Raw genomic sequence first — 11,518 nt, 5'->3', positions numbered from 1 at the left:
GATTAATTTGTGGTATTAATGTAGTAAGGGGAGCTAGGGTTTAAGCAATGGATGGTGATTAGGCGTAGGGGCTGAGAGTTTTCGTATGTGGAGGCAAGAGGGTCAAGATCGTGACACGAGGCCGTACGGGATGTGGACAGCTGGTCGAGGCAGTTTTGAGGATGTTAGGAATGGAAGCGCAAAAGGGGACAGGTGGAAGTTGAAGGAATTTTTTTTGGGACAAGGAAACCTATACGCTCATGAACGCCCTTAGAAAATGACTTTGGGCAGTGAAACGAGGTTATGGTGGAGGGTAAGTTATGCTGTGGCCTCCTACCCATATCACGTGATCAAGGATAATTTTAGGGGCGAATGTTCGCCCTTTGGCAAAATTAAGGGGCTTTAAATTTTTAGTGGGCGAATATTTTGTATCATAGTACATTTCTACAAATCACCTCAAATAGCCCACCTTATTTCTAGGGAGAGGGTAAAAAGGTAAATTTAGCCCTTGAAATTAGGACTTACAACCTTCCATTCGCCCATTTTCAAGAATAGGTTTTATTTAAGTGAATCCATTCACCCATTTTCAAGAATAGGTTTTATTTAAGTGAATCCTATGGGCCAAATACCATATTTATAAAAGAAGTATGGTAAATTAATAAAAATATAAATAAATGAGAGGTATGGTAAATAAATAAAACATTTTTTATATTTACTCCATAAGTCACCTTATATACATGTAAGGGTGTAAACAAATAAAAATATAAGTAAAGTGGAGGTATGGTAAATAAATAAAACGCTTTTTTATACTTACTCAAAAGGTATGGTAAATAAATAAAAATATAAATAAGTAAAACCTCTTTTTATATTTAGTCCATAAACCTCGTTCTATTTAGAAGGCTCAAGAAAGAGGTTTTATTTTAGTAAATCCTATGGGCCAAATACCATATTTGTAAAAGAGGTATGGTAAAATAATAAAAATAAATAAAACCTTTTTTTATATTTAGTCCATAAACCTCGTTCTATTTAGAAGGCTCAAGAAAGAGGTTCTCAAGAAAGAGGTTTTATTTTAGTAAATCCTATGGGCCAAATACCATATTTGTAAAAGAGGTATCGTAAATTAATAAAAATAAATAAAACCTTTTTTTATATTTAGTCCATAAACCTCGTTCTATTTAGAAGGCTCAAGAAAGTAGTCCATAAACCTCGTTCTATTTAGAAGGCTCAAGAAAGAGGTTCTCAAGAAAGAGGTTTTATTTTAGTAAATCCTATGGGCCAAATACCATATTTGTAAAAGAGGTATCGTAAATTAATAAAAATAAATAAAACCTTTTTTTATATTTAGTCCATAAACCTCGTTCTATTTAGAAAGCTCAAGAAAGAGGTTTTATTTAAGTAAATCCTATGGGCCAAATACCATATTTGTAAAAGAGGTATGGTAAATTAATAAAAATATAAATAAACTAGAGGTATGGTAAACAAATAAAACATTTTTTTATATTTACTCCATAAGTCACCTTATATTTACGAACACTCAAAAAATGGGTTATATTTAGGTGAAACCTATGGCCAAAACACTATGGGACAAATACCATGGACTAGATTGTTATTAATACCATGCAAAAAAACCATTATTTTTTTTTTTCTCGGTGAAAAACTAATCTATTAAAATATATACAAAGTTCGTAAATACATCATGGCAATACCAGTATGAGACAGGCTCTGGGCATTACACCCAAGAGCCGATAATGCATCAGACACCAAAGCATACCCACGCCCTCGCAGGGGCACCAGACTGAGACCGAGACTGAGACTGACTGTCGCTGACCATAGACTTAGGCCCTCGCAGGGGCAACGGACACAAAAAAAAAGGGGTTTCCATCCATGACCTCCCAGCAGGGGAGACTGCTCTTGCCCACATCATTAACAAAAATTACATGACATAGATAACAAAACAGAAAACGCCAAAGACTAGAACTGAAACTTGAGCGACCAGGCGAACCTTGAGCGCGGGCGCCATCATTCGTCCGGTTGCTCTTCCACAATTGGGCACCACCCATAGTATTCCGGCTCAGCGTCAGTTGGAGAGGTCGCTGCCTCTTCCCCAATTCCCGCCTTTGGAACATTCTGAGTATGCTTGGCAATTTCCGGGTCGGTAGCCGGTACCTTTGCTTCCTGCTCCATATCAGCATCCGGAGCCTGCTCTGCTTCCTCTGGGTTGACTTGCATCCTTTGCCCCTGAACATTCATGGGGTCGTCATCATCTGGAGCATTCTCAATAAACAGAATAGAAACATGCGCGCTAATCCTTGGGTTGTTTGTCGAACTGGTAAAATTGAAGATGGTGGAACCAAAGGCTGGCAGGGTGGTCGAGCCTGATGCCCCTGCATCCATGAATTGACTGGAGTGCAAGGGGGTGGCTCCAATAGAAATGGCAAGATTGCAGTGGCAACAATGACCAGCACTGTCCCCTCCAGGCCTGCGTGAGACCCCTCCTCTGGAAGAGCCTCGACGACTGAGCATACGCTGTCGAGGTCTCACCATTGAGGGATGAGAATTCCAGCAAACCACAAGATGAACCAGGCTTTCTGAAACCAGAGCCGACCGCGTGATGAACCCGTCCACCTGAGAAGGGATCTCAACAACGACAGAAAGGCCAGCCAACTACGTAACTACCAACATTCCTTGCCCATACCCTGTTTTATTCTCAGCTTCCTCACCTACCCTGCTCGGGATCCTATCCGCCATTACTGCTGCCTTACGCTGGGTCGAATACGCTCTCCGAGCATTAACTGTTCCAGGTCCCCTCGCCTTAAACCTCCCTCGTCCTTTCCAGTTATTCGCAGTGGGTTCCACGTGATGGCCGAGGGGCGGCATGTGTCCAGCCACCCACTCCTGTCCCGTCTCACATATCACCCGCATCTGGTGGAGTTGCATCCTTTTGGACCAATCGAGAACATTCTTGAGCTTCCACATGCGATAATATAGCATTCAACTGTCCTGTGATCAGAGAGTGATTACTCCCCACCCCAACATTGGCCATGAAGTCCGCAACCTTGTTGCCCTCCCGCCTTGTGTGTGTGAAGGTGATGGCTCTGTTGCTGCGAAGCTTCTGTTCTATTGCCTCCAGTCGTGCTTCAAGCCTCCAACTGGTGGCTATTTTTTTAGCCTGAGATCCGTTTAGGATTTTTTTGGCCATATTGATGAGGATTTGGGAGTCTCCTTCTACCTCCAGAGGGTGGAGGTTGAGCTCCCCAGCAAGTTGAAGTCCCTGCCATAGCCCTTCCAATTCAGCAGAGTTGTTGGTATCCCATCCAATGTTTCCAAAGTAGAGTGTCATGGGAACACCTTCATGATTCCTAATTATTCCACCAAAGCCTGCTAACCCGGGATTCCCTTTTGAGGCACCATCAAAGTTGAGTTTGAATGTGTGCTTTGGCGGAGGCTTCCATGCGACTTGATTTTCAATGCTGGCTGCAGGGTGGTTCTGCTGGTGCATGCTTTTAGTGCAGCTGATTTGCCAATTATCCATGATAGTTTTCTCGTTGGCTAGTGAGGGCCAGTCCTCCTCCTTCCAGGGTCTTAGCATCACAGTTTCTTGAATATTTCTGCATAACATATGCCAAATATTGTCCAGCGAAGAGCATTGATTTTTAAAAATGCGTTTATTTCGCTCCTTCCATATACTCCATAGAATTAGCCCGGGAATCAATCGCCATAGATGATTGAGGATGTTGCTCTTGTACGGGTCCTTTTGCCACTGTCGTATAGAGTTCGTAATTTCATTTTCAAGTCTGCATCTTCTTTGACATCGAAAGCTTGCCTTCTCCCAAAGCTGGTTGGCTAGGGGGCATGAGTCCAACAGATGTTGGAGCGTTTCCTCATGAGCATTACAGTTGAAACAGATGGAGGGACCATGGAAATTTCTTCTTCGGAGCTTGTCCCAAGTTAGGATTCTCTGATGCCCTACCAGCCAGAGAAAGTGACAGATTTTGGGCCAGGAGCCAGAGTTCCAGATTTGGCCCCAGATTGGATCCTGAGGAGCAGAGTCGTTGCAGAGTATCTTGTATGCTTCAGACGTAGTGAACGCTCCTTTTGGTTTATAACCCCACCTTAGGATATCTTCCCTTTCGTCACACCTGATTTTTCTTTTGCTGAGCTCCAGTTCCAATGCTATGGCAGCTTGGCAATTTTCATTTGTGAGGATTTGGTTACCCGGTTTCCAGATTCTGTAGCCTTTCTCCGCTTCCTGGGTCCAATAATGCCTGATCTTGACTTGCTGTGTCTCCTCCTCCATGTTGTTTAGAGGCAGGTTCAGAACATTGCTGAGGGTAGGCATTTGATTCCATGCGTCCATCCAGAATCTAGCATTATTGCCATTTCTTACCTCCCAGAAGCTATGTTGCTGGATCATCTTATAATGTTCTTTGGCTGCATTCCAGATTAGTGATCCTTTGTCACTGGGCTCCAATCTGATAAGCTCTTCCTGGGGTCGCTGATTGGCATACTTTGTTGTCCATAATGTGACCCATGGCTTGCCTGCGTTGGTGAGCCACTGCCACCAGATCTTGGCTCCCATGATGGCATTGCTGTGCTCCGGATCTCTTAGACCAATTCCTCCATTTTTCTTCGGTTTGCATACTGTGCTCCATTTTACCAGGGCCCATTTGCGGTTGGTTGCATTGCTTCCCCAAAGGAAATCTCTCTGAATTTTCCTTAGTCTTTTTAGGACCCATTTTGGCGCTGCCAGGATGGAGAAAAGGTACAGCGGCATTGCTTGAAGAATGGCTTTAATAAGTACCGCCCTGCTGACTAGATTCAAAGTTCTGTGAGTCCATTGATTGAGACGTGATTCAAGTTTTTCAATTAAATTGCGCCAAGAGGAATGGTTGATGGCTGAGGCAGTGAGGGGAGCACCGAGATACTTAGAGGGCAGGGTGGCTATGGGGATCCCCAGAATGCGGACTATGGCAGACTTGACTACCGGGGGGGTGTTGAAGAAGAAGATCTGCGATTTGGAGCAGTTGATGCTAGTTCCTGAGGCTTCGGAAAAATCATTTAGCACTGCTTTAAATATGGAGGCTTCTTGAACTGATGGGTACCCAAATAACATCGTGTCATCAACAAATTGCTGATGGGAAGTAGCTGGCAGGTGGTGTATGGAGATACCCTTAAGCTGGTGCGAGTGGAGGGCATTCTTAATGTGACGTCCCAGGCCCTCAGCCATCAAAACAAAAAGGAAGGGGGAAAGGGGGTCACCTTGCCTGATACCCCGGGAGGGGGAGAAGGGGCGAGAGGGGATCCCATTTACTAGGATGGAGAAGCTGGTGGAGGAGATAAGGCTCATGATCCATCGGATCCAGGTGGGGCTGAATCCAAAAGCAGATAACACTTGCTGTATATAATCCCAACTGAGTTTGTCAAAAGCCTTGGAAAGATCAAGTTTAAGAAGCATACCTGCCTGCTTTGAATGCTTGAGAGTGTGGGTGATCTCATGCGTGTGGATGATTCCGTCCAAAATCTGTCTTCCTTCCACATAACCTGACTGTTCCGGAGAGATGAGCATGGGCAGGAGGGGCTTTAGCCTATTTGCAATGACTTTAGAGATGACTTTGTATATAACATTGCATAGTGCGATTGGCCGAAATTTGTCCAGTTTGAGCGCGTCCTCCTCTTTAGGAATCAGAGCTATGAAGGTGGTGTTGAGCGAGGGAAGCAGCCAGTGAGAAACCCGCGATTCCTCCACCACCTCCCAAACTTCCGGCCTTATTAAATCCCAAAACTTGTGAAAGAAAGTAGTGGTAAATCCATCCGGGCCGGGAGCTTTTCCTTCTTTAAGCTGAGTCATTGCATTGTCCACTTCCTGAATTTGAATTGGGCTAAGGAGGAGTTCATTATGCTCCGCTGTGATTAATTTTGGTATATTGCGGGTGATTCTTTCAATTGCCGGATGTCTGTTGATGTCAGGTTCTTGATGGACCTGCTTAAAGTGTTCGAGGAGTACCTTCTCAATTTCCTCATGTTGCTCCACCCTTTCTCCTTCTGAATTTTGTATGTAAGGAATATTGTTGCCCATTCTGCGTTGCACTGTGGTTCTATGGAAGAATTTGGTATTTCTTTCTCCCTCTTTTAGCCATCTGATTCTTGATTTCTGATTCCAGTATATCTCCTCCTGCTTTCTTCTTTCTTCAAGCTAATTGTGGATGTGCTACTCCTGTTCGAGGGTTCTCTGTGTGGCCGCATGTACTTGTTTCTCTTTGGAGATCCTCCAGGGCTTTTTGAAGATCATTTTGCACCTTGAAGATGTTTCCAAAGGTCTCTTTGTTCCATCTCTTGAGGTTAAGCTTTAGATGTTTGAGTTTCTGTTGAAACTGAAACATCTTGGATCCTTCTGGAGGGCTGAAGGATGTCCATGTGGAGTTAACGAAGTCTCTGAGTGAGGGATGAGTGAACCAAAACTCCTCAAAGCGAAAAGGTCTTCGTGTGTTATTTCCTGGACGCTGCCATTGAAGGGCAACCGACCAATGATCAGAGCCAGAGTGAGGAAGAATGGCCGCCGAGAAATCTACCCCCAGGTAGACCGAGTTATCTGAGATAAGGAAGCGATCCAGCTTGGAGGCTATTTGATGTAAACCTGCTCTGTGATTGCTCCACGTAAAAGTGCCATTGCAGAACTGTAAGTCTATCAAGGATGCACTCTGAATAAAGTTTTTGAAGTGGGTGTTTTCCTGTTCCAACTTGTTTTTGCCTCCTATCTTCTCCTCTAATTTTGTTATCATGTTATAATCCCCTCCAGCTATCCACAGTGGGTGCCTTCTATTGGCGTTAAGAGCTTCTAGGGTATGGAGGAGGGCAATCTTTTCCCTTGCTTCCTGAGGGAAGTATACATTCGAGAGATTCCCATGAATATTTGTGCCAACTATGTGGAAGGTAGCCTGTATTAAATTGTGTGAAGCATGAAAGTCCGACAGAGTGAGTGCTTGAGAGTTCCATGCAATGGCTAATCCCCCAGAAGCGCCGGATGCATCTACAGCAACTGATTGACATCCTGGCCAAGCTTTAGAGAGGATTCTTTCTAGAGTTGTACTATTACATTTTGTCTCTTGGAAAAAACATATTTGTGGCTTTTCCATTTTTACCATATTTTTAAGCATTCTGAGTTTTCCTGGGCCGTTGAGCCCTCTAAGGTTCCATGAAATGAGCTTCATGAGTCACTATTGGTGGAGGGCTTGTAGTACTTCGTAAGCTTAGCATACCTACCGGAGTCTACCAGAATCTTCCCGACCGCTATTGTTCTTTGGAGGTCGGTTCTTCTTCCCCTTTTTTTGGAATCTTTTGGGGTTTGGCTTAAATCCCATTGACTTCCTGGCTGGATGCCAAGCTGATTTTGATGATAGGCCCTGGAAATGACCATTTCCAGTTTGTCAAGCTGGAACTCTGGGATGCTTTCATATGCTTTCTTCTTGCATGCTGCTTCTAGTTCGAGTATGTCTAATCCATGTAGATCTATACTTTCCGGTTCTTCCTCCATTTGTTGCACCTGATTATCTCCTTCCGTAGGTATATCTGGACCTTGAAAGGGGCCAAAGGATCCATCAACCTCCATTTCATTGTCTTTGTCCCCCTGCTTCTCTTTGCTCTCCGAGTTGTGGGTTGGGGGATCTTTAGAGGGAGGGGGTTTGGATGGAGGGGCCGCGGGAGGTGGCTGGGAAGAGGATGAGGGGAGGTCAGCGCTTGGAGGAGAGGAAGTGGTATGCTCGTCCGTGATATGAGCCAGGATTCCAAAGCTATTCCTGACTGCATGGTCAGGGGTGGAGTTCTGTTTGGGTTTCTTCCCTGATGAAGGTTTTTTATGCGCTCGCTTGCGAGTAGGGGCTTTGGTGTAGCCATCATTGGTCTGAGAATCGGTGGGGGAGGGGGTTTTAGCTTGAGCATTCAGGGGGCAGTCTCTAAAGAGATGCCCTATGGCATGGCATTTGCGGCAGCGAAACAGAACATGTTCATAGTCTAAAGGCTGGTTCCACTCATAGTCACGGTGAGAGAGACTTACCGATTCTGGCAGGGCTTTGTCTAGGCGCATGAAGACGCATATGCAGGCGTAAGATGTATATCTTCGGTGTTTCGTTTCTTCAGCAGTTCTTATGTATTCCCCCAAACCATTTCCAATGTTTTTCAGAATATCCTCATCCCAGTATTCATCTGGCAATGAGTATAGTCTTATCCAGACTGGTGCCCATGAGAGATCCTCCTGATCCGGGTTGAATCTGGGGGCCCAGTCCCGCAAGTATAGGCCGGCTGAGTTGAAGAAGTAAGGACCCTCAACCAGGATTCTGTATTTGTCTTCCGGACAGAAAAAGATCGCTGTGAAGAATCCTTTTGGGCCTAACTGCAGAGTCACATCTCCCTTAGGTTTCCATTTCGCTGCAATCCAACTGTAGAGGGCTTTTTCCGTCGGCCAAAACCCTATGAATTTCCCAATGAGTGCATGATCCATCATGTATTGTATTCTTGCTTCTATTTTTTCCCCCGGCAATTCGATTCTGGGTCGATCTGTAGCTATTGGTTTGCAGGTGGTTGAAGAGACCCTCTGGGTACCATCTGTATGGTTTTGCTTCACTTCTCTCCATTTACCTTAGCTTCCAGGTTTTCTTGTCCTCTGCGCTCATTCTGGTGCAGGTTCTCTTGATTGATGACGTTCTCATGGATCGTTTCAAACCGTATTGTTCTCTCGTTTTGGTGCTGCACTTCGTGTACGATGGGGGAGGTCACCAAGGCCCACCCCTGGGGTCGCCCATGTGCCATGCGCCTTCTTACACCACTGTTTAGAGATGCCCGTTCGAGTAGTCAGATCCTTGTTGGTTATCTGTGCAGATCAGTCTGCGCCATCTGAGCTCGGTGCAGAACCCTAGCAGCGATCTCCAGAGCTCCCGTTTCTTAGGATAAATTTAGGAGCATGCAAAAAAACCATTATTAACCCTAATATTAGAATTAATAAAAATAAAAATGGCACATGGTATTGACCCATGGTATTCACCAAAATGGCACATGGTATTGACCCATGGTATTCACCTGGAATGTAGCCTATTTAAATGGGGGAATTAAACCAGCATGTAGCGCCTATGCTAAGATTCACTAGGACTTTACAAAGTTTTATTATTTAGTGAAAGGCTTGCCAAGATCTTACAAGATTTTATAATTGAGTAAAATATTCGCCATGCCTGGTGAGAGATTCGCCAAAAAATTATATATACATATTATATTATTGATAAAATCGCCTTTCATTTTTCCTATATACCATGGAGATTCGCCCATTTATTATATTTATAAATTTAGGGGGGGTTCTTAAAATTTTCCCTGCACGCGATCATAGATAGTTTTGTGACGGGCGTTTTATCCTCTAAGCAGCTATCAAGGAGCAGACATCAAAAAAATGGTCAAACCAAATGACACAGTTGATTTGGACCCCGAACCTGGTGACATCCTGTCGGTCTAGGGTCTGGAGGTAAGAAACCAAAACATCAAATGGTATATTTGTCTAGCTGGATGAACTGGGAGGAAGAAGGGAGGCTCAGAGGTGGTTTGGAAGCAGGGTAAAACCATACATTTGCTAAAGGAGAGCTTATTTTTGTCTTTTCTAGAAAGCCGGGAGGAGCAGTATCAACTGTAGACGAAGCTGTCCTTGTCGGAGCACGGAGCAGCAGCAAATGAAAATCTCCAAGTAATTCTGGATCCCTCTTATCCTCTTAGCCATTTCTACTCAGGAGGGTTAGAGGATATTGTGATTAACTATGGGCTTAGAAGTAAAGAGGAATGGAGCTCAGGTCATATTTTGGGGGTAGGGTTAGGGCAAGATGAGAAAGAGCTTTGATTGACACAGGCCCAACCGGCAAAAAACCCTCACACTCCCAGACGTAGTAAGGGCCTGTTTCAAAATCTGGTCACAGAAGTCAGAATAGCGGGGGTCTTGGAAACCACTAAGGGTTTGGCTGATACTTAGAAGGAACTTGGGGAAAGGTAGAAGAAGGGAAGGGGGATAGAGTGAATAGAGGTGGATGATAGGAGAGGAAGTGGGTAGATATAATGGGAGGCAGACCAAACATGAGGTGTAGGAGAAGTAGGATACAAACCTGTAGGAGGGCGTTTAGACGAAGGGGGCTAGAAAACAAAAGAATTAGGGAGTGCAAGAACACTTCTGGCAGAAACAAAAAATGTGGAATCGATCTCACAGATCAGGGAGGAAGGGCCACGACAGAGGCAGGTGGGGGAGAAGAGGAAAAAACCCAAAATAATTAGAAGAAGGGAACCCATAGCAAACTTGGTCCTTGGAATGGACGTTAAAATTGATGAAGCCATGGAAGTAGCAGACTTAACTCTGGTTGGAAGGGCGCGAGGCAAAAAATATTCCACCAATTTCATTTAGGAATGGACCTCTCAAAACTGGCAGGCCACACCAGATAATGCATTTCAGGTCACGACACTGGCAAAAGGCTAGTTTATGGTAAAATTCGAAAGGAAAGAAACAGTGGAATGGGTTCTGGAAAGGAATTGGGCTTTTAGGAGACACCTGCTCTTTTTCAAAAATTGGAATCCTATGTTTGATGATCAGAGGGAAAGGGTGGATGAGTTACTGGTTTGGGTTCGAATGCCAGGGCTCCCACTGTTTCTATGGGTAAAACCTGTATTTAGGGCTATTGGGAACCACCTCAGAAAATTCATGGAGGTAGAATTGTCATTTTTGCAAACCAGAGACCAGGGGATGGCACATATACTAGTAAGTTTAAACCCACTGACAGGATTGGAAGAAGAGATACAACTTCATTACAAACATTATAAGTATGTCCAACAATTAGACTATGAACACTTGTTGTTTCGATGCCACAAGTGTCATATTTATGGACACCTCGCAAAAGAGTTCCCAATGGGGTTCAAGTGGCGAAGGAAACAGAGGTAGGTAGAAGTAAGGGCTGCAGAAGAGGAGGAACCAAAGGATAGGCGAATAGAGGAAGGCAAGGAAGAAGATCAGATGGACATAGATAGACAACATGGGGAACCATACAAGGGTATGGGAGTACAAGAAATAATCATTGCTAGAAATCAGCCATTGTAGCAGCAAGAAGGACTTGTGCAGGATTAGGACCAAGTAGTAGAAAATACTGGGAGCCTCCTTCTCATCAAAGAGGGTATGGGCCCAACCTTAACCCTACCTTCTTTTACTCCTGTAATTTCTTTAATTACTGTTGAATCTGGTCCTAGTTCTTCTAGGCAACAAAACATTTTCGTTCCTATTTCTAATTCAGATAACATTCAGATGGAGCGTATTATCACATATATCCCCTATCTGAACCATGAGCATGCATTGGGTAAGGGTGACCATTCATTCGAAGGACCTCTATCCTTTATAAACCCTTACAATCTCAGAACTCGTGAGAAAAAGCCCCCTCCCTGGGATGTAGTGGGGGAATTGATATGCAAAACCCCCATACAGGGGATCACAAGGTGAGAGGGAGGAAAACCATTTGTCAAAGGCTCAGTTAAGAGT

The 11,518-nt window shown here is 44.3% G+C and overlaps 1 protein-coding gene across 1 annotated transcript; it reads right to left on the bottom strand.

Moving 5' to 3' along the window:
* Positions 1-6,167: 6,167 nt before the first annotated feature.
* LOC149195973 (uncharacterized) lies at positions 6,168-7,112 on the bottom strand. The gene has a single exon (XM_089408085.1). The coding sequence runs from the start codon at positions 7,110-7,112 to the stop codon at positions 6,168-6,170; it is 945 nt and encodes a 314-aa protein (XP_089264211.1).
* Between the last annotated feature and the right edge of the window lie 4,406 nt (positions 7,113-11,518).

The sequence above is a fragment of the Pinus tabuliformis genome, chromosome 2_2 (genome assembly GCF_031772625.1).
Source record: "Pinus tabuliformis cultivar Carrire ecotype Pingquan chromosome 2_2, CPIR1, whole genome shotgun sequence".
NCBI lineage: Eukaryota > Viridiplantae > Streptophyta > Pinopsida > Pinales > Pinaceae > Pinus > Pinus tabuliformis.
The sequence above is the reverse complement of the archived record's forward strand: the minus strand, read 5'-3'. Positions and strand labels throughout refer to the sequence as shown.